This window comes from Stegodyphus dumicola, chromosome 11 (genome assembly GCF_044657685.1).
Source record: "Stegodyphus dumicola isolate Sdum_Otavi_A_Nest chromosome 11, ASM4465768v1".
Classification (NCBI taxonomy): domain Eukaryota; kingdom Metazoa; phylum Arthropoda; class Arachnida; order Araneae; family Eresidae; genus Stegodyphus; species Stegodyphus dumicola.
Genome location: NC_140778.1, coordinates 38,129,283 through 38,153,392, shown reverse-complemented (window position 1 = coordinate 38,153,392; position 24,110 = coordinate 38,129,283). Strand labels below are relative to the sequence as shown.

Here is a 24,110-nt window from a genome sequence, read left to right as displayed (position 1 = left end):
TATCAATAAACTGGGGATACGTTAGTTTCAGTTGTTGGGTTCAAATGAACCTTTCAAATACTAAAAAAGTCCTTTTGCATAATCGAATCCTTTTGCATAAAGAATTTCATCTGAGAATAATTTTCTACTTAAAAATGAGTTTTGCAGTACTTTTTAAATACTACTTGTATTTTTATTTTCGAAAATTTTCATAAATATTGTAATTAATTATTTCCAATTTTAATAACTCGCAGAAAAAACACAATTTTCAAGAAATTTTTTTATTATGGTTATTCAAACTTATACTAATATACAGCATCTTTTATATTCCTTATACATTTGACACTGCATGCTTCAACCTGCATGTAAGTTTCTCTTCCTTAGTAACTCCTGACCCAGAGACGTCTCAATGAAAGCCAAATCATGCACAAAATTTTCACCTGAAAAGAAAAAAAAAGAAAATGATAAAATATTTTTAACACCATATTCTCGACCCCCCCCCAAAAAAAAAGAAATTGCAAGAAATACAAATTTCTAACAGAAAAATGCATTTTCAAGCAGCTGAAATTGTTTCACAAATTAATAATGCAGATAGCAAATGTAACATATGGCACTATTGCCACTCAGTGCAATCTCTGCATATCCTAAATTCTGCTGGCTGATGTCTTCGTAAGTTCTGAACATTTTTTTGCCTCTAAATTTTGCTGCTCAGTGCCCTCTGCTAAATTATAAAATTTTGACTACCACTGGTTGCACAGGCCCTGATCAAAGCAAAGAGGCAAGATGCTACCTGCTATTGATAAACTGCCTTATAAATACCACAAATCTAAATAAATATCAGTTTTATTTCCAAAACAGAATTATCTCACAGCTAAAGCATTGCCTTTGCAGAAAATCTTCTAAATGGAAATAGAATTGCATCCACATTACATGTGCAGAATCCCAATAATTCATTATAAACAGTTCCAAACCATAGTTAGGCTTAGAACTCACAACAGTATTCTTCTTGGAAGTCTTCCTAAGGAAATGGTAGTATATTCAGGGAACATGTGGGCAAAATCATGACAGTATATCACAAGCCTAATTCTTGACCATACATACTAGAAAGATCACAGAAATTCCTCACAGGAAGCTAGATTCATATAACAAAATTTCATGCAACATATGGCATATGGGAAAAAGCAAGGACATTATAATCACTAGCATAGTTTATACCCAAATGAGTTGCAGATGGTGCACTATGTGCTCACAGCTGATTATCACTAATGCAGATATATATTTACTAATATTTAGAAGATGATGAAGTATAGCAAAATATACAAAACATTAGTCCTTAAATCCAACACATTTTCTGATTTTCATACCATCTAGAATAATAGATTTGACGTTAGGTACAATATCAGAATTTTGGGTACATGAAATGTGAAATGGTTTTTTATTTTTAGTCACTGTTTCTAGTAATTTGTTCGAAAGTAACAAATAAGCTGGTTTCAGTCTGTCAATGAAATGTTAACTTGTCTGTCCTTAATTAAGACTCGGAAATATTTATCATATTTTTTCACCACAAAAAAATGGTCCCTCAATAAGCAAATTCAAGTGCCTTTTTCACACGATCAGTTCTCACAAACACATGAGAACATGATCTCAAGTCTTTATGCATAAATATTTTATGTTTGTTAGCAGTTGATAAACTGGTGCTGATCCATAAAAGACAGTAAATTTGTTACAAATGGTTCAGGTTTAGTTTTAGTGGTAGGTAGTCGAAAAACTCACATGGTAACCTTATTTGCATAAAATATACCATTTGAGCTACAGAGTGATTAGTATCAGGACATATTGCAACTCTGAATCCTAGAAGGATTTCTGTCCATCTGATGTTGCTGTGAGCCTTTATTGCATTTTTTTAAGTTCTGAGAAACTGCTCAATTTTCCCACTGCAATGTGGGTGGTATGGAGTGGAACGTAAAACTTTAGCACCACATACTTTTGCAAGGCTCTTGAAAGGCTGCGACTCAAACTGTCTTCCTTGATCTGAGATTATGGAACTAGGCACAACAAATCTGCTAATCCAATGATTGTAAAATGCTTTGACAACCATTTCTCTTGTGATATCTGGTAAAGAAACTACTTCTCCCTAACAGGAAAAATGGTCAATAAATGTCAGATAATACGTCCTACCAGCAGATGGTGGTAATGGCCCAATCAGGTCAACTTGCACAATACTTAATCTAGCATGAGGTGCTTGGAACTCGGCTATTTTAGATTTTGTATGCCTGTTGACTTTGCTCCTTTGACAATTAACAGGACTTTAAGTCTATTCGTGAATTTCTTTCTTTATATTTGGAAAGATAAATTTTTCAGTCATCTCGTTGACAGTTGTCCTGATACCAGAGGAGCAAAATTATGAATTTGATGAAACATTTGTTGTCTAAATTGCTTTGAAATAAAAGGCCTGATACTGGTTGTTGAGCTGTCACATCTTAATGTTTTCCAAAATGCTAATGTAGATGATTTAAATTTCAGTGAAGCACTACCTGTCATTAAATGTTGCAATTCTTCATTATATTCTTGAGCATCTGCTACTGCTTCATAGCCAGTAACTGAGACTACTTCAACTGCAACTAAATTTTCTTTGGCATCAATATGCTGAATATCAGTTGAAAATTCCGATATATACTGAAGTTGGTGTTGTTGTCTGGGTTATGCCTTCCCATTCTTTTGCTTCTATGCATATGACAGTGGCTTGTGATCAGTAAGTATGATGAATTTGCGTCCTTCCGATACATGTTTAAAATGCTTGACAGAAAGATATATTCCTAAGAATTCTCTGTCATAGGTACTATAAACCTTCTGTGCATTATTTAATGTTTTAGAGTAGAACACAATAGGTTTTCAGTCTTGTTCTTGTTCTTCCAATTGCTGCAATACTGATCCTATAGGAAAGTCTGATGTATCTGCACACAAAGGGTAATCCATTGGGAAACACAAAAGGGCACCATTGACTAAATCAGATTTGCACTTCTCAAACTGGTGAATTCCTTCATCTGTGCAGGCCTACCAGCGGCAGAGCGGTAAAATCGCTGAACACTGGTAGTTCGGTCCGAGGTTCGAATCCCGCGAACGTACTGGCTGCATGGGCGTTTTCGTGGTTTTCCCCATGTGTAACGTGTATATGAGCCAGTTTCCCTTAGAAAGTCCTCCACGAAGGCATCCCTTCTCTTAGGCAGATAGCCCTAGTGTGCTTTGCCATAATTAAATACACTAAACACCTTCATCTGTGCATGGAACTTTACAATGATCTTTTTTTATCACCCTTTAACATTTCGTGTATGACTCCTTGAGTTTCTGCAGCATTTTTCAAAAAGCATCGATAAAATTTTATCATGCCCATAAATGAACAAAGCTCATGTATTGTCGGTAATTTACATTGCAGATTACTTCAACCTTTTCTGGCAGCGAACAGGAACCTTCTGTAGTTATGAGGTAACCCATAACTTATGTTTAATATGTAATACATAATGTAATATCCCACCACATTACCCATTTCCAATCCTCAGATGTCCAGTGTCTTTTCTCGACACCACTGAAAATGAAGTCTTGCATGTCGGCAGAACTGAGTGATTTTCTTACAGGCACCAAAACTATGCATTCCTATCCCTCTGCAATTCGCTGCGCATAGTTCTAGCTGAAATTTGTTGGGAAGAGCCTTGGTTGACGATTTGTGATAGTTGAATCCGTGTTCTGCCGTACAATTCATCGGAGATACCGCCGATCACTGTCTTTGAAAACTATGCTCGAACTGCAGTTACATTTTTTAGAGAAGGATTCGAAATCGATGCCCCCACTAAATGTGCACCAACAATAAGCCCCTTTTTCAAATGGTGAACGATCTGCCACCTTTTTTCCCCATTTTACTTCATTCATCATGAAAAGCACTCTTACACCTTACTTATACTGGCATTTTAACCAAGTATAATCCACATCATAGAAAAAATTTGGATATTTCATCCCTAGCATGCATTCAGATGAAAATCTGAAAGGTTTCTTATTGATTGGCCAGTGTGTGTATTATTATATTATGCAACATGAGGCAGCATTAACATGTGGAGCTGGGAAGGCTTCTAATGATCACCTTTCTCTCTTGTGAGAGCAGGATGCACTGAAATTTGATGTCCTTATTTTTTAGAATGGTTATGAGTTTTGTAGACAAGTGGATCATCCACGTTCAAAATATAAGCAATCATCTTTCCACAATACTCAATTTTGTATGTCTTCTTCTCAAATATCATTGTATGGATGTCCTTCCAGCTGAATCAGGAGCAGTGACTTTGTGGAGGTTTTCCTTGGAGAAATGGACTTATATTGGAGTTACACATGATTCAAACCAAAATACTTCTTTACCGCAAGTATTTAAGTTCAGAGGTGTAACATGTTGTGCAGAAAATATTCTCAACAAGTTATCAGCTATGGATCAAAGCACACAAGAATACTTAGAAACAGAAGTGCATGAGGAAACATTCAGAAAAGAGATGACTTTAATTTTTTCCAATGTTAGTGCAGCACAGGTGATGCTATTTTAAAAAATTATTTATTGAATTATGACAGAGGTCATCAAACTTATTTTCTTTTTCACAGAAACTGTGACTTTATGGAAGTCTTCTTTGCATAAATGTAGTTTTACCAAAGTTACTGATGATTAAAACCAAAATATATGATTGCACGCATTATTTACACTGCAAAATATAACATGTGGTGCAGAAAATGTTCACAACAAGTTAGCAGCTATAAATGAAAGCACACAGGATATTTAGAATGAGAAGTGGATGATGAAACATTCAGAAAAGAGATGCAATGGCAGTGCAGCACAGGAGATTCTAGCTTCAAGTATTGATTACAGAATTATGGCAGAATTGATCAGACGTATCTATTACTGAAAGCAGAGACTTTTTGAACATATTTTTTTTAGAGAAATGGGGTAATATTCTAATTAGGTATGGATTTAATCATAATGCTTTGTTGCAGGCATAGTTTTTATTCAGACGTAGAAAATGTTACGGTGTGCTGGCTTGGCTTGTTACTGATTACAAATCAAAAATAATTTTTGGTTTCCTGATTCTTTTCTCTCCTGCATTCTTTCTAGGAGATGAAATAATTTTATCTGCTTCTGAAATTTCAATTTCTCTTTTTTCTTGTGTTTGTTTTACAGAAGCAGTGGCCTGTTTTTGTTTCTCATTCTGTGCTCTAGCATCAACAATATACTTCGGTTCTCTAAGAGACATTTTTCTTGGTGCTCTTGGATCAACAAGCTCAGGAAGAATACAATTCACGTAAAATTTTTCGAGTTTTGGAACTAAACTGATCCAGAAAGTTTTGTCTTCGGGTATTCTTAATGTGATTGCATCTTCTCTGCACCATATATATAAATCACACCAATTCCTCTCTGTTATGGCTAACTGCCCTTGAATTTGAAAATAATATTTGTGGCTTTTCGGTAAATAAAGATTATTATCAGCATCCATCCGAAGACCAACAGAATTAGGCTTGCTGAAAAAGTCTGACAAGTCTGCTGAGAATCTGGCTGTATAAGGACATTTTATTTCAAGTAATCCATCTTCGTCTATCAATCCATCTGGCGAAGTACAAAGAAAGGGATATTTAGGATCAATAAAAAGGCCACAACGTCTGATGTTTTTTCCCATGTGCTTTTCCTTGTATTGATTTAAGGCTACTGCTTCGTTAGCCAAGCCATACTTTAATGCTTTAGTTGAAACGTTATCATTATATATGATACGTTTCACTAAAGCAGCACTGAGTGTTGTTGGACGCCTATCAGCAACATCTTTGAAAAAGGATGATGATATTCTTCTTGATCTTTCATGACGCCATCTTTCAGATGATGACTGTTCACGTGTTACGGCCTCAAGAGAATCTTTTTTTGGAACTTCAATTGATATAAAAAAATTTTTAGCTGCCAATTCATATGCTTCATCTGATAGGTCTGGTTTCTCAGGAAAATCACCATAAGAAATATCCCCACCTTGCTGAATATGTCCTGCTTTCCTCATATTTCTCTTTTTCTTCTCAGTGTCAAAAAGTCTATGTCTCTCAAGACGTTTTACATGGCGCTTATTTCTGGAAGCTAAGAATTTCAAAGTTGGAGTCCTGGGGCTACTTCCTGTTACAGCTTTTTGTGCATTTTTTTGCCACTGCTGTGCTGGATTTTGATAGGCCATGACAGCAATACTCGCACGCCTGTTCATGCCACCAGCTTTGGAAAAATCAACTCTTTTTCCACCAGATGTTTTACACAGTTGACTGATGAAGCTTTCAGCAGGATTATTTGTGGCATTCCAAATAAGAGTACTGCTACACGATATCAGTACTCTTCCCACTTCTGCTTCAATAGCTTGCAACATACCCGAGGAAAAAATTTCATTGTATGTGCTGTCCAACTCTGCACCTTTCTTTGCACAAAAAGCACTACAAGCATCATGCTTGCCAAATATATGATGTGGCCCATTTCTCAAGTCAGATACTAATGCATCAATAGCTTCTTGTGTGTGCTGATAATGGCTAGGTAAAGCATGAGCTTTTATAGCTACTCTAGCACCTCTGACTAACAGTGGCATTTTAATTTTCAGCAATTTACGGGCAGCAATTCCTTTAGCCCCGGGGAAGCGCGCAGTATTTTGCTGAAGTTTCTCAAGAGCTCTGCGATATCTTCGAACAGCATGGTTAGCACATTCTACTTTGATCACCCGTCCTCCATATGAAACGCTTTCTTTCACTTTGGCCATTGTGTTAGCATCTCCATCTCCAACAAGTCGAGTACAACGTATTTTGTGAACACACTGGAGATAATTCAGACCTTCCACAATGGCACTGCTTTCCATACCTGTAGAAGGCCCATTCCAATTTCGCCAACAAAGGTGCACTTTATTTGGCATCTTGCCATCTTCAATAGCACTGCATATAAGGCACACTTTGTTGCGAATTCCAACAAACAAAATTTTCTGGGTGACCATGCCTATAATAACAGATATGCCACTTGAAGCATTGTAACCATGCCCATAGCTTCTTTTACACCAACCTCCATCAACAATGACAGTTATACAGTGATAACCATCATTATCTTTATCATTGCGAAGTTCTGCCTGCCTTTTTTCCTCTTCTATAGCAGCACACATAGTTTCCTGTGCACATCCCTGTATTATTTTGCCAGTAGTTCGCTCACAAGAAGCAAAGGTTGAGTTGCTCATATACGGAATTTCCATGATGCTAAACTTTTCCTCCTCTTGTGAAAATCCACTGCCAGTAGATAACGCACCTAATACTGCAAGCTGATTTAGGCTGCTTTTCTCCATATCAGAACAAATTGTTGCCATTTCCCCACATAAAATTTTATCACATACATAGTTATATGTAGTGACAAGACCACGTCGAATCACTTTGTTAAAAATAAATGATCCTCCAAATTTACAATTTAGGGAATGTTGCTCTAATGTCCTAGCCTGCACTATTACAAAAGACATATTGCAAATTGTTCTGCCAGATGGTAATGGATTTGCCTTTCGTCGATCTTCCCTTTCGATAATTAAAGGTGAATCAGGACACAGAAATTCATCATTAAGGTTCTCCTGAAGAGGCTCAGACTCCAAGCTAATATATATATATATACAATATATATACATATATATAATTAATATATATAAATATTACAAATTAGGTTTAAATTTGGCTTATTTGATGACAGCAAAGCACTTGATCTTCCTAAGAGGAGGAATGCTTTCATGGAGGAATTTCTAAGGGAAATGGCTCATATACACGGGGAAAACCATGAAAACGCCCATGCAGGCAGCCCATTCGCAATTAGGTTTAGGAAATTTAGGCAACAGATAGCAAATAAATTAACAATAATAATACACTGGATTACCAGTATATTACTACAAGAAGATGAGTCATCTTCACAACTGCTGCTTCCATGCTCGCAGTGTCATTTGCTCGTGCAATATTAGTCACTACTTTGTGTGCCGGAGGTTTCACATGAAGGGCCTCTACACCTGAGTATAAAATGTTCGTGTTCCAGTAAACACTGAATTCAGAGGGGCAAGAATAACTCTTTCATGGTGGATAACTCAGTTACCAAATGGCTTTCTAAGGCTCTATTCAAGCCGTTGTATAAATGTCATAATTCCCAACTAACAACGCTTTGTAGTCAGACCTTGCTATGTCACAAAAACTAGTTTGGGCATTAAGCTTGAAGTTTTCAACTTTGTGCCGACTTGATATAAGAGTCGGCCAATCAGAGCATATACATAAAACCTATTGAGAGAGAAAGCTGTAGACACATACATGCATGCACAAATTTAGCTTCTCTAATTGGCTATGGCTTAGACCCTCTCTCGCAGGTGTGAATGGAACTCCCACATTTTGTGCCTTATGATTATGCGTCTATGACATTTATACCATCATGTGAACGGAGCCTTAGGATGGCATACTAAGAAGATGCACTGTCTTGTGGGGATAAGCAATTTATACTCCTAAGCCTAAAAAAAAAACTTGGAAAAAAAAGATCACGACTTAAATTTGTTGTCTAATTGCTCTAATTTGAGGCACATTATGAGAGGAAAGCAAAGGTAGTAATCAGAATTATTTAAAAAATTTTATCCTTATATTTTTCTTAAAAATTCTGTAAAATAATAAAATTTGTGGTTTTCCTCAAAGAAATATATATGGAAAAAATAACAGCCACATAATCACAGATTTCATTTTGTTATATTTTATTAACAAAATTTAAATTATTAAAATCTCTTTCATGAAGGGAACATAAAACATCATGAAAACAATGAAAAAGAAGCAATATTTAAAAAAGATAGTAGGCTTATTGATGAGGCTCCCATCAAAAGAATCAAACCCCAAAATATTTTCATTTGCTTCAGTGTCCCGACTGAAAATTTCACTGATTTCAATGAATATATTTTTAAAAAAATCTTTTATTTTCAAGTTCTTTCATGCAAAACGTCCAAATTTGGTACAAATCAAATTCATCCCCCTCTTTTTGATAGCTACAATATTATATTTAACAGTTTTAATAGCTATCAGTATGTAAACAACATAATGTAACACCATAAAAGAAAAACATAAATGATGACATTTTAATTTTGGCATAGAGAAATACATATTTACCCCAAAAGAGAGCTTGTATTTCTACCTTCTACGTCAGAGTCAATAACTGAAATGTCCAGATCAGAACTGAGAAGAAAAGAACCATAATTAGTTTAATTAAGATACAATAACACGCCGACCAAGTATTAATTTGAGAGTCAAGCAACAAAAATCAGCATCATATTTTGAAATATTCACTATTTGAAAATATAACGCTGATTTTGGTTGCTTGACTTCTAAATTAATACATAATTAGTTAACCATAATTAAGTAACTGTAATATCATGCACAGCTAATATCTATTTTAAAAATAAACCAACTTACCTCAGGAAAGGCTGGTTTGTCTTAGGAACATTAGCTGTAACTTCTGGCGTAGAAAAGTCAAATTTTTCACTTCCGGACCTAAGAATGAAAGAAATAAACTGCTATAACATAATTAAAAAAAAAAAAAAAAAAAAAAAAAAAAAACATGAATAAATAAATAACACATAACAAATTTAAGCATTAAGCTATGTATGACTACCACCCATCTCAGACAGTGCGACAGATATTGCTGTATACTGTTTCGCCATACCCTGTGTAGCTATTATATCATGCTGTATAACCACAGTTTAGAAAAATTACAAAATGTGTTATTTATATCTATCTAAAATGGTACATTACTACATGATTTGTAAGAATAAATTAGAGGGCTCTGCGAATGAAATTCCTTCCAATTAAAAAATGTAGGAATAAAGAAAATGCAGGAATTGCAAATGCAGAAATGAAAAAGGGGATTATATTTTTTGTACAGAATCCAGATGACATATTTTTCAACATTTTAGAAATTTCAATATTAATTTTAGGGGCATAAAATATTAGGCCCCTAAAAGCAGAATATAGTTTTTAAATGTTCAGATAATCTTCCTATGAGAAGAATTCCTTTGAGAAGTACACATCTGAACCACAATTAAAAAACATGTACAAGAACACAGCTGAGGACTTCTGTTTGCAGAAAGTCTGTCACATAACATATGAAAAGTTTCTTATTGGTAGATTTTTGATCAGACGGATATTTTAATGTTATACAGAGAAAGCATTCACTCCCTTTATACTGGAGATAATTCAATTTGGACAATGGCAAAAAGGCTAAGCAAGCCTGAGCATATTGATCCCATTCTTGGCACTAGTTTGGTTTACGCTCAAAATACACAGCAGATATTTTCTAATTACCTGCATCCCAATATCAATTCAATTCAGCTTTTGGTGGAATTTAACATTTGTGACATATTTTTCAAAAACTACACTTCACAACATGCATACATGACAAATACACAGAACCATAAATAAACAAGCAATAATATATATTTATATATAAATTTTACTAAATGATCATAAAATGTTCCAACGCTAAAAGAAAGTTTTAACATCCAAGTAAATGACATAATAAAAAAAAGCAAGTTGAACAGCGAGCACATGAATAAATGTGCATACACCTGTTAAAATATACCATAGGTAACTGACAAAGCATTTCGTAGCAAACATATGACTATAAAATTTCCAATAACACATGTAATGATGGTGAATTCAATTTAGATCGCAAGAACATGCTCATACTTTTGAAAAGATTCAATTATTTCAGCAATTCCTTGTGAATTGGAATTTACCCTTTCAATATTTCCCAACAATTTAGTGTGAATGGAGGAATAAATTATTATAACAGAATTGAACAATTATTAGCATCCCCTCATACACACACATACAAAAAAAAAAAAAAAAAAAAAAAAAAAACTTACTTTGTAAAAAAATCATCCGGGCAATGATTCTCCTTTGACACAGATGCAGTTGTATCAATAATTTCTGACCTTCAATAAAAAAAATACGCATATTTTACTTCGGAATTAACTTACTACGAAATCATAAACACGGGGTAGTCGATATAAAGAATAAATTATTTCTCACCTTTCGAAAACATCCGCTTGTTCGGAATCTTCCACATCTCGGGAATTTAATTTCATATTTTTTTCTTGAGCTCGACGTTTACGCTGAATTCTGGATCTTTTATTAAAACCAGGATGTTTTTTCGGTCGTCCTTGATATTTTCGCATATTTTTTGCAAACTGACCACAGTACAAATAAATGTAAACAAAACGAGTGCGGAATAGCAATGCAATAGGGTTGCCGTAAACGTCATTCTGCTGACAGCTGACAATGTTTAGTGAAAACTGTGTATAAAGGAATATATGAAACGCTTCTAAATATTATTTAGAAAAAAATATGATTTATAACTGATATCAAAATCAATTACTTCGTGAATTTTTGCAGAAATAAGATTACAATGTTAAATTTTAACTCGTAGCGCCATCTATTGATGGCTTTCCAAACTACACATTAAAATTACGTATTTCAAACTAATTTTTTTAAAATATAATATTTAAGTAAATTTCATTTCAAACCTGATTCTAACATTGTGATTCGAAAACTGACCTATTGCTTTATATTTCTGCCAAATTGCACGCAACATAGTTTCTTAATTAGCGATTCTGCGTGTAAAAAAATTTTTAGTATTGTAATGCTGCTGTAGTAGACCACCTTAATTGAACGGAATACTCAACTGCCTACTCCACTCCGGCGTCATGTGCGGGCGCTTGCGCATGCGCACGACCATGTCAGATACTGCATTCACGTCCCTAGATGTCTCACTAATTTATGCCAATGAGCCATATTCAAATTCCTATCGGTTTGGTTGTTACGACGTTTCGTACCTTTTCATTTGAACACCCCTTATATATTTTTCACATTTGAAACATCACAAAATGCTGTGCTTTTGTTATTGATTATAAATCCTTGCATTAGCTATGGTTGCCATTTATCAAAATTTCTGAAACTGTGTGTTATCCTTTTCATTTTCATCTATCACAAATGATTTTCCTAACCTAATCACAGCCTTTGAGTAACGTCAAAGAAGACTTTCGAGAAAGCTAAAGTATCAGAAGCATTTAATTTTCTTCGTCACCACATTTATAATTAATAAACATAATTTTAATATTTGGCACATCAGAAAATAGTTTTCATTGATTTTACATAACTAGCTTGCAAAATGTGATTTGCCCGTATGAAGTCGGTTCCTTGTACTCACATTTATAATTAACAAACATATTTTCCATATTTGACACATCAGAAAATACTGTCGTTAATTTTTCATTCATTTTAAGATTTAATGCAGATATGACGCTTCTAATACGACAGTTCTGTCCCACCAAATTACAAAAAGGCACTACTTTTAACTTTAATTAACCGTTTTTGAAGTTAATTACACTTTCTGAAGTACATACACATTTTGATATCGGGATAACATGGAAATAGGGGACATTTCATCACTTCTCTCTCTAAAAATTAAGGATATCGAAATTACCAAAAAAGTTTCTCCTTCACAAGAACAACGTTTTCTCAACCTGCGGTTCAATCCTACCAGTTCCTTCACTATAAATTACACATTGAGAAAATTTGAAATAATACAGCCAAACCCGTCAATTTATCTCTTGGGGAGGTAATTAAAAACCTTTTTAAGCAGTCAAACCTAGGCAAGTCGGAGAAGTTTCAGTTAAACTTACGCAATAATGTAATTTGCTTATTTGGGCTATCATGAATTGCCACTGATATTTGAAATTAATTGTGTACTCCAAAATATCTCCTCTTCTTCCAGTGTGATATAGGGAAGCTTAAAGTTTGGACTTTTCTGCATTAAAGCACCAAACTGATAGACTCTCTGCTACACCTTCTGAATGACTGTATTCAAGCAAGTATCGAATTATGGAAAATTTCTCTTCGATTATTTGTCAGGATAAATATGAAGCTTCGTGAATTAGTGGAGCGCGTGGCAAATTAAATGTTATGTCCCTTTCGTTTATAGTGTGGGAACTACCCTCAGGCAAATGGTAAAATTGCTGAACATTGGTAGTTTGAACCAGGTCTAATAAAAAAAATGGAATACTACCCTCAGGCAAATGGTAAAATTGCTGAACATTGGTAGTTTGAACCAGGTCTAATAAAAAAAATGGAATACTACCCTCAGGCAAATGGTAAAATTGCTGAACATTGGTAGTTTGAACCAGGTCTAATAAAAAAATGGAATAAAGTGGACATTCGTGAAATTAAAAAAACGTAGAAAATTTCCTGAGAAAACTTTCAGATGCTTTAACATCTGAAAGTTTAGCAGAAAGCTTGTACTGTTATTTAGAACTTCAACTGACAAACTCTTCCTGTGGGGGTTTTCAAAATCGCTTCTAAAGTAAACATAATTCAGCTTTTCAAAATCTAAGTAAATTGTTTTTGAAAAACATTAAAATCTTCAAACTGCAAATTTTGCTTCACGTGAAGAATGTGCATTCACACACTATGTTGAGATGCATCATTAGAAGATGGTTTTAGAATTTTCATTAAATTTCATTCAATTGTATATCCACAGTTCAATCATACTTCTGAATTACGATCTTAAACGTTTTTCCGGTGAACAGCAAACGGTAGAAACAACTTAAAAATAAAAACAAATAGAACAGATAAGTACAATTTATTTCATAGCCACCGCTCTGCCTAAACAGTCAACGCGGTTTTATGAAAAAGAAAAAATAAAGGAACAATGAAACCATCTGAAGTGTTTTCCAATTATAAAGTACATATAGCATACAAGTTTACGGAAAAACTGGTAAGTAAAGAATTGGTTATGGTTTCTTTCGTAATAAGTATAAATATTATTTTAAATAATATATAATGTAATTTAAACATGTCAATATAATTTTAAAAATCCATTGCGTCATGGAATCGAAACCCATTTTCATGTCTGACGCATTTAAAGAAGAAATTAAGAATTTTTTTTTAAATTTAAATTTCATTAACAACATATCTGTAGTCAATGTGCGAACTGATTTAATGCCAGAAGTTCCTCAAACTTATTTCCAGCGCGAAGAACTGTGTATCGGAAATTCTAAAGATATACTCATTTTAAAATTATTTTGTGACATTGCTCTTGAACTGAATTTTATGTTTTAAGTGCAAAGAACATGATATTTAATAAATAAAGGTAACACACAAAACGTTAGAAAAATGCTTCCTTGGATGTAATTTAAAATCTGAAAAATTTCAGATTTTTTTAAAAAAATATTTCTTTGTTCCCTTTTTTATGCTTTGATATAGCACATCCGGAAAGTTTGTAAAAAAAAATAATTTTAACTGTATTTCATAACGTTACTCATAAATGCAATAAGCTAAAAAAATCTATGAATTGAACAAAGTGCTTAAAGCGTGAGCTAACTTACTACTAATATAGAGGTTTTTAATATTGTTTCGCTAATTAACCGGAATGCTGTACGGAGTTGTGTATAATAAAATAAGGATAACCAAAACAATTTTATAAATATAAATTGATACATTACACGCCTGATAATATCTTTTTAAGGGGCTGTAACTGGTTAGCCATAAGTTAGAACTAAACAACTTTATTCTACATGTTATAAGAAACGCAATAAAGACAGAAACTAATTTCTAAATACTTAAACTGTATAATTTTGTGTATTAAGCGGAAAGCGTTAAATACAACTCTTACATGACAAAGAAAAAAAACAGAATAAGCACGCGATAGAAATGTGAAATAAATTGCGAAATAAATACATTTGTCAAATGAAACAATAATATAACAGAAAATGTCACGAAAGTAAAAAAAAAAAAATAAATAAATAAACGTAAAAAAGCTGTTAGCTAAATATGCAGATAAATAAAAATAAAAACTGAATTTTAATTTTAATATCATTAAACATTGTAATGTTTCTCTATAAAATAAAGAGTGCTTCTATACAATTTAAACACTAAACTGAACAACCATAGTCTAAAGTAAATGTCTAGATTTTTCATATGTAATAAAATAACGGAAAATGTCACAAAATAAGAGAACAAATTAGTGTATAAATCATGTCAGCAAAATAAAAATGTAAAGAAATAAAAATTAAAAATTGGAATGTAATAATTAAATCAAAATATGAAGATTTCGAAAGTACCGCAGACAGTTCTCAGTAACGTAAACTAATTATAAGATGTAAGTATAATTAGGGAAAAGAATTAAATCCATAAGTAAAATAAATATCATTATTGCAATGCTTGGAAGAAAAATAAAGATAAGATATAATTTCCGAAGTAGGTGCTCTACGTCAATGATTTCAAACTGGCGACCAGAGGGCGGCATTTGGACCCCAAAACAATGTTCTGCGGTTTGCGAACAGCATTTAAATCATTGCAAAAATTTCAAGATTTCATTTTTTGGAGTCCGGGTTTATATTATTTTCAGTTCCACTCAAATAAACGTGAACTCAAAACGGCATAAAAAACGCCCTAAAAATATATAAATGGAGCTAATTAACTTACAGTCTGATATAAATCTTATTCAAAGACTAGAGAATACATATTTTATTAAGGTTTGTACACATCTGCTAAAAAATAAATAAACTCAATTACGAAATTTTGCATTAAAATCATCGCTTGATTTGCAATGCATATACTCGTATATGCAAACGGAAGTTTTCACTAATGAAAATCAAGCTAAACATTAACCCTCCAGAATTCGTGTCTTCAGGGAGCATATCATCAGGGTTATTGTAGAACGCACATCTAAGGAATGAAGAGATAAATGCTGCAGAATGTCTCTCAAGAATTTCAACTTCTGCTCATCTTCTGACATCTCCCAAACCAGTTTGACACAGCGTAGAATTGATACAGGAGATCATCCACCGACTCAAGAAACTCAAGATGTGTACCGATTGCTTAACACTGAAAGGTAAGAAAACATCTGAAGGATATGTAAAAGCAATGTTATGGGTGCCTTTAATAAAAAAAGGTCCTTGGGCCTCTCCCATCATCCTGGTTCGAAAGAAAGATATGTTCGACTAGATTTTGAGTTCACTATCGCTGGTTGGACGAGGTCACGAAGAAAGACAGCTACACTTTTCTTAGATTTTAAGATATTCTTAACGCTCTTCTGGAAGCAAGTGGTTTTCGAAGCATGATTTAAAGAGTTGTTATTAGTAGGTAGCGATAATGAACGAGAAATGACAGCATTTACCACCGGATATGGACTTTCAACTTAAGGTGATGCCGTTTGCGGGGGGGGGGGGATTATATAATATGGCGGCAACATTCGAAAGTCTCATGCAGATCGTCCTGACATGATTTTCTTACGAAGCCTATCCGTTATACGTCGATTACGTGATCATCGTTGGGGAACGTTTTGAAGGGGGTTAAAAATATTAGGAAGGTGCACCAGAAATTGAAGGAAGACAATCTAAAATTAAGTCCCGCCAAATGTAAATTTTTCAGACAGGATGTGACTTACAATGGACAATGAACGTACCACCTCTATTATGCCACTAAGGGGCCTAAAAATGTGTGAAAAATCAGGGACACATCTTCGGAGTCAGGAACAATTCTGAAAAAAGTCTGAGCTACCTTTATGCATATTGGTTTAGTAATTTTCTGTATGAAAGATACTTTGTAAGAATCTGCTTCTTTACCTGCTCCTGTAAGCCGATACTTTACCTTGATGCTTTACTCTTTCGCAAACAAAATGGCATTTACTCCCGTTAGAATTCAGTTCAGTTATAGAATGTTTTTAAAACAATTTCTTAAATCTCATATATATCAATCAACAGTTTCTGAAAACATTATGATATCGTCGAGGTATGACAATGTAAAACGACTTTTAACCTTGATTTAAATTTATGAATATGTCGTAGAAAATTTGCGGTGGATTTGCAGAAACGAAATGAAAGTGACAAAAATTTGAAAGTACCAAATGAACAAACAAAAGCTGTCTTCTCTTTTTCTGCGTCATGAACTTGACGATAACCTATCCTTACTGCAGTCGCAGACATAAACTTCGTTGATTTGGGTTCAGTTAGTCAATCGCCCATTCTAAGTAGGTATCTAAATTGGCTTTGGAGTTTAACTTAATAATCTGTACACAGTCTGATGGAACCATTAGCTTTAGGGACCAACACGACAGAACTGGAATAAGGTGATTTACATTCCTCAATACATTAAGCTAGTAAAGAATCTAGCTCCTTTTATAACAAATCGTTCTTCGCAAGTGTCATTCTATATGGTTGTTCGGTAGCAGATAAAATATTTTTCATATTGATTTAATGCTCAATGTAAGGCGTGCGATCTGTTCCTGGCTGAAAGCTAGTTTCATACTCTTCTAACAGTGAATTTAATTTATCCTATTTTTCTCAATTCAGATGTTTTCCTTCATCATCTCTCAACTTAATGGAATCACAGCAGGATTTGGAACAAGAGTGTCAGGAGACTGTATTGTTTCTAGAGATATTGCTTTCTGACATGTTATTATGTTTGGGGTTTAGTTTCAGATAGACCTTTTGAAAGGAATACTGCTTCTCTGTGTTTCCACTAAAATACCAAACCACACTGTGCATGTTTAGCAGTATTCCCGATGGTTGTAGAAAATCAGTTCAAAGTAAGTCCTGTTAAATATTGTTTCTGGCAAAGCAATAAATTTCATACGGACCATTTTGCCTTCAACTTTAAGATTTATAGTCGTACTCAATGCCTGGAAATTTCTTTCCTTTCCATCTCTTAGTAGCATCGTAATATACTTTTAAAAATGTAAATCCTCTATCATTTAGTAATTTATAGAATTTTTCTGCTGCAATGAACTCGATGCTCCTGTATATGTAAAAACTACTCTTTCCCCACAGACAGTTAAACAATGGATCTGGGCAGTAGATCAGACGCTTCAACTGAATACACTTTTACCAGAGTTGACAACATTTATAGTTTCTTCTTTTAAATTATTACACTAAGGGCACTTTGATTGTATAAAACCAAGATATCACAACCATAGCAATGATTAGAAGTTTTCCTTTCTTATCTGGATCGAGCAGATTTATAATTGTGAAAGTTTGTACTTTTAAATCTGGTTAAAGCGTCTAGTATTAGGAGGTTTAAATTCTCTTTCTAATGTATGTCTGGGTTTCAATGGGTGATGCATTTTTATTCATGCTATATCTCACATTTTCGAAAAAGGTCAAACTTTTCGACAAGATCTAACGAATTATTCATTTCTGATAAAATGTACACAAGATGTTCTTTCACGTCGGAAGGTATTTTTAGATGTGTTAGCTGGTTAATGGTGTGTTAGCTGATCTGCAGTGATCAAGCCTTGTAGTTACTCGAAACTACAGACATTCAATTCTTTAACCCATCCTTCAAAATATTATTTCAATTTAAATACAAGGTCCTTCCATGTAATTTTTGCAGATTTTCTGTTTTGAGAATATAGTTGTCGAAACCTGTCAGCTATGCGTATATCGCTTTAAAAGCATGTCCTTTGCTTTTGCATAAGCTTTAGAAACTTCTTCGATCTCTCGAACACTAATTGATTTATCTCAGATGCTGTTGATCTAATTAAGTATGGGATCAAATGAGTTTTGGGTATAAGTACGAACTTCATTTGACGTTCAAACATTGTCAAATGAAGTGTTATCGCGTCTTTCTTTGGGTTAAATTTTGAAAGAATGTGCTCAATTCAACTTTAGGCTGATCTACTTCTTGAGAAACAAATACCTTTCGCATACTATTGTTATCTTCGAAGTGAAGCTCTGCGTTTTCTAATTCATATTCGCGTTTATTCGTTAATCGGCTGATCTTTGGAATATGGTAACAGGTAGTTTGGCGTCATTTTGGAGGCGATAAAGATTACTACCTAGGACTTTGGGAATAATGTGAGAAGTACTGAGTTCCGATTACGCATTATATTGTGTGAGGGAAGGGAAATGAGAGATAATAAGATATGTCATGTGACATTAATGGACGAATCACTGTTCTTTAATCGGAAAAGGGGGATATTTGTAAAAATATCTGCTGTACTTTTTAGCAGTAGTTTATTCTATGTTCTGTGAAACAGTGTTATTTAATATTTGGATCCCATGGCCGTATATAAAGTAAATCCGAAATTTTATTGCGTTTATGTGTAATTGAAAAGAATTGCTTAATTGCGGATAAGCATGAATGTCCAAATATGTGGGAATGAAATGAGATTGTGTGAAAGGGAGGATATTACAGATAGTTTAAATGGCGGTGCAAGAAACCTTGTGGAAATGGACGTTTTGTGATCCGCCATGCACTCAAGATTCTGTAGAAGATTAGGTAAGTTAGTATTTTTAATTATTTGAGGATATTATTTTTATGTATTGTTCTAAATGCAAGGAGTAAATAAATTAATATGGTATTATTGGAAAATTGTTATTAGCAATGATTTAGTTTAAAGTAATTAGGATTGTATGCGAATTTTTATTAATTTAATGCATATGCTTATTTATATTTTAAGTAGTGTTTTTAATTTAATTATATTTTAATTTAATGATCGTGATTATGAGAGTTATATGTTTGTAGTATTTTGGAATACGTTTGAGTAGAAGGAAATGTGCATGGAAAGAATTTAAGTATTTGACACTGAGTATTTGTAATCATTTTTAATGTTTTGTTATAAATTCGTTGGTGACGTTTATAATAGATAATTTAGAGGTAAAAGTTTTTGGATATTTTATTTATTTTATACGTGCAAATGTCCATCCTTGGAAAGGGTATATATATATAGGAAAGGGTATATATCAGGTAATTTCATATATGTCCTTTTTACCGAATTTAAAGATTCACAAAATTTGCATGCATTTTCGTGAAATTTTTCTAATTTATGAGAAAAAAGCAGTATACATGGATATAGTGAAGAGTGTGCGCAATGCCATTTTTGTGCAATTCTGGGATGTTTTTTTAAGTAAAAATAAGTCGACGTGTACATGGTTTAATTATATTTTAATTAAAAGATAGTTATTTTGTGAATTATATGTTTTAGCAATTTGGTATACGTTTGAGTGGAAGTAAACGTACATGGAAATAATTTAAATATTTGACATTAAGTATTTGTAACCATTTTTAATGTTTTGTTATGAATTCGTTGGTGACGTTTATAATAGACAATTTAGAGGTAAAAGTTTTTGGATATTTTATTTATATTATACGTGGAAATGTTCATCCTTGGATAGGGTATATACTTTTTCGCGATTAGGTAATTTCATATATGTGCTTTTTACCGAGTTTAAAGATTCACAAAATTTTCCTGCATTTTTGTGCAAATTTTTGTAATTTATGAGAAAATAGCAGTGTAGATGGATAAACTCAAGAGTGTGCGCAATGCTATTTTTGTGCAATTCTGGGATGTTTTTTTTAAGTAAAAATAAGTCGACGTGTACATGGTTACTGTGTATGTGCGATTTTGAAAAACGTGGCAAGGATTTTGCGATTCTGCACTTTTTCCCAATTTTTCAGTTAATATTTGTCATGATTAAGCAGCTTTGTTCCATAAAATTTCTAGCATAAGTGTAATTCGGCTAGTAGATTGTTGGAAAAAGTGTTCAGTAAATAAAAAGAAAAGAAACATGTCTTTACTTCGTGAAGACAAAATGGCGGCGAAAAAAAAAAAAAAATAGAAAGTTGCTGTAGCAGAATTGGTCGCCAAATTTTCGCCATAAAATCGCCAAGTTACCATTATCCAAAGATCAACCCGTTAATCTTACTACTTCTGTGTCTTTTTTCATCTTTCTACCTTCAGCTGCTTTTTGTTCAACCAATTTGAGTTTTTCACTTCTTTTTTGGCCGCTACGCGTCCTTCGATAATGTTATTTAAGATATTTGTTGCATATTTTTCTTCACAGGTTTCTCGTTATCAGTTCTCGAAAATCTGCGACGTTATACTATAGGACGGATATGTATGACTGTAAATATTAAAAAAAATAAATAGACCTTTCAATCCATATTAAACTATCATAAATCAATTAAAGTTTACACAAAGTAAATATTTTACTTTCTGCGTATTTGCTTTACGATAAAACCAAGGACATTGGGTTAATCCTCCACATGCCAGGATGGCTATTTATTATTATCGGGGTGCCAGAAATCAAAATTTTTCATATCCCTAGGGGTGACTTTCTTTCAATAACGCAGGAAGAGCTGGAAGAAAAATTGAATTCGTATTTCGGTATTAATTTTAAATTATAGAGGTCCACGATTTTGGGAACATACTTCCTTTAGAATGTAGCATTGTTTTAGCAGCTATCTGAAAATTGTAAGTGACAGACCAAATTTAAATCTGAAAATAAGCTTTAAACATTTAACAATGCAAATTGAACTAAAACAGAATCACTACTTTAAAAGAATTACATAGCAAAATTAATAAAATCTAGCGTAAAGAAATTTACTCTTGAACCAGAGGAAAATTATGTCGACGCAGAAATCCATGGAATCTTGAACTAATGTTTGATCTGTTAATTGTTTTTTTTTTTTTTTTTTAAATCGTCTTCGTTAAAAACCTTTTTCTCACTGCTGCGATTTACTGTTATGTTACATAAGCATAATCTGCAGTATGAGTTAATTTTTTAAGTCAATACAATTAGGATTCAAAAAATGAATAACTTTTGATATTCTGAATGGAAAATTTTGTTTATACTACTTTTATATTTCGATCGGTCTCAGTGTGAAATAGAGGATGTTCTCAGAAATTCGGCCATGATAAGCCCTTGCGTGCTTGTGAAAATAAGTTAGTTCAACCTTGACTGCTAAGCGCCAAATAAAATATTGAAACAGGCGAGGAAAATTTCGCACGCCTTTATTCTAACACGAAAACGTTAAGCAATCAGCGTTAGGCGATTCCTTTTTCTGCGATAAGAACGGACAAATCTAAAATCAACTTTTCCGATCCGAGTTCGTTTTGCCGGATTATCGCGCGATGTTACCGGCTCGATGAAATTTACTCAGTGGGCACCTGACGTTCATAAGTCTGGACCGTAGCATTAGGAAAGTCGAAGGAGGAAGGTAGACGATGTGACCAATAAGTCACGAGACCCGAGAAGGAAGAAAAACCTGAGCGGGGGGAAACTAGGAGCAGTAAGGTACTATGTAAATGGTCAGTTTGTGCGCCGAGAAACAAAGATAAAATCCTGAAGTAATTTATACTAACATATGTAGAAATAAAGAAGGTAATCTGAAATAAAATACAACGTGAGGTAAAATTATACCCAGAACATCGGCTGAACATCTTCAGAACTCCCTGAGAGTTGTAACCTCTATAATTGATAACAGACATGAATGTATTAGTTTCGCAAATTTATGCTCGAATGCAATTACAATAAAAATGCACAATAAAATTTTATGTATAAAATGTGAAATAAAACCTTAAAGTAATTCTATGTTGCTTTCACTAGATTACAATAACATAAATTAGTAAAGTTTATAAATTATTTACATATACTTTTAAGTTATTTTTTGTCATCAGTCACCTTTAGTGTTCAGCAGCGACGACTCATCATCTGAATCAAGTATATCACAGATTCACTTAAGATTTCTGTATATGCACTTTCTTATTTATAGTAACTTTGAGGAAATTTGAAATAACGTAGTCAAACCAAACACTTATCTCATATAGGTTAAATAAAAAAAACGTTCTTTCAGAAATCAAACCTCAGCTAATCCGAGAATTTTGAATGAAACGTACAGAATTATACGATTCGCTTATTTGGAAGCTCACGAGTTCCTACTAATGTTGGAAAATATATAAGTAGCCAAAAATATTTCGTTTTCTTGAGTGTATGGCACAAGGAAGCTAAAACGTTAGACACCTCTGGATTAAAGCTTCAACGAAAACGCAGCCTCCATGATATAACCGTTGGAAGCATACATTTAAGCGAGTATCTGAGTGTTTATGTTTCTTTGATTTTTTGCCACTGTAAATATGCACCTTCGTGTATTATTCGAGCAGGTGGAAAATTAAATATTACTCCTATTTTACTTATAGTGAAAGACCTATCAACAGCAGAGAGAAACATTCCTGAACTCTGGTAGTTTTATCAACGTCGAATCACAAAATGGAAAAGAACGGATATTCGAGAAGGTAACAAAATGTAGAAAATTTGCTAGAACAAATATATTGATAATTAACACGTTAGGCTTAGAACACGTTTTTATATTTGAAAGTTTAGCACTGTAAATTTTACGTTAAGTGCGCAGTCGTCGAAACATACGTTTTGAAACTAATTTTCAGAATGAATCAAAAATCATTTCGCGATGAACAGCAGCATGTAAACAAATAAAGCAGAAAAGATACCAATACTTCAATTTATTCCAACACCACCGCTCTGCATAAAATACGCAGAACAGTTTGATTTAACAACTATCGACGATATCGAACAAGATGACGTATTTATCTTAGCAGTTTTAAAACACATAGAGCACAAGTGTATACAAGAAAACTCGTGAGTAACAAATTGGGTGCATTTGCTATCATAAATATTATAATCTGATAAACATAATTTTAAAAATTCATGGCACCATCGATTCGCACGTCAGAAGTATTTCAAAAGAAATGTTTCTCAAAATGTTTATAAAAAATCGTTCTCTGTGTTGGTTACATCAGATGTATTCCATAGAACATAAAAACAACGGAAAATACGTTTCCGACCAAACCAGGGGGATGGTACCATCGAATGACACGTCAGAAATATTTCACATGAAATTTGAAATGCTTTGGAATCCGAAGAATTAGTTTTTCGAAATATTTGACAATCCAACCTGTATAAGTTGCATTCACTTTTTATAAATTTATATAAATTGAATTCTCACCGATTTCAGTCGGATGAAGGCGTGGCTTCTTCAGCTGCTCAGCTGACACACGTGCTCAGCTGCACACACGTGCTGGGAATGAAAGTTTCGCTTTCACACATTTCGTTTCGGTTGTTATTTCGGTTGTTTTTACTGTTAATTTGATACTATAAAGTTTTCTTTTGCAACGTCGATGAAGAATATAGTTTAGTTTCTTCGGGATCAGATATCGATATCAAATATACGGAAAGTGATAGTGATAGTGATAATGATTT

The 24,110-nt window shown here is 33.4% G+C and overlaps 2 protein-coding genes across 2 annotated transcripts; both read right to left on the bottom strand.

Moving 5' to 3' along the window:
• Positions 1-244: 244 nt before the first annotated feature.
• Positions 245-11,715, bottom strand: LOC146993891 (uncharacterized). The gene is made up of 5 exons (XM_085826614.1): positions 11,086-11,715; positions 10,920-10,988; positions 9,469-9,546; positions 9,166-9,231; positions 245-419 (listed from the first exon to the last, which is right to left on the bottom strand). The coding sequence occupies exons 1-5, from the start codon at positions 11,229-11,231 to the stop codon at positions 416-418; spliced, it is 363 nt and encodes a 120-aa protein (XP_085682740.1). The 5' UTR covers positions 11,232-11,715; the 3' UTR covers positions 245-415.
• Positions 4,800-7,511, bottom strand: LOC146993892 (uncharacterized). The gene has a single exon (XM_085826506.1). The coding sequence runs from the start codon at positions 7,509-7,511 to the stop codon at positions 5,061-5,063; it is 2,451 nt and encodes an 816-aa protein (XP_085682632.1). The 3' UTR covers positions 4,800-5,060.
• Positions 11,716-24,110: the final 12,395 nt, after the last annotated feature.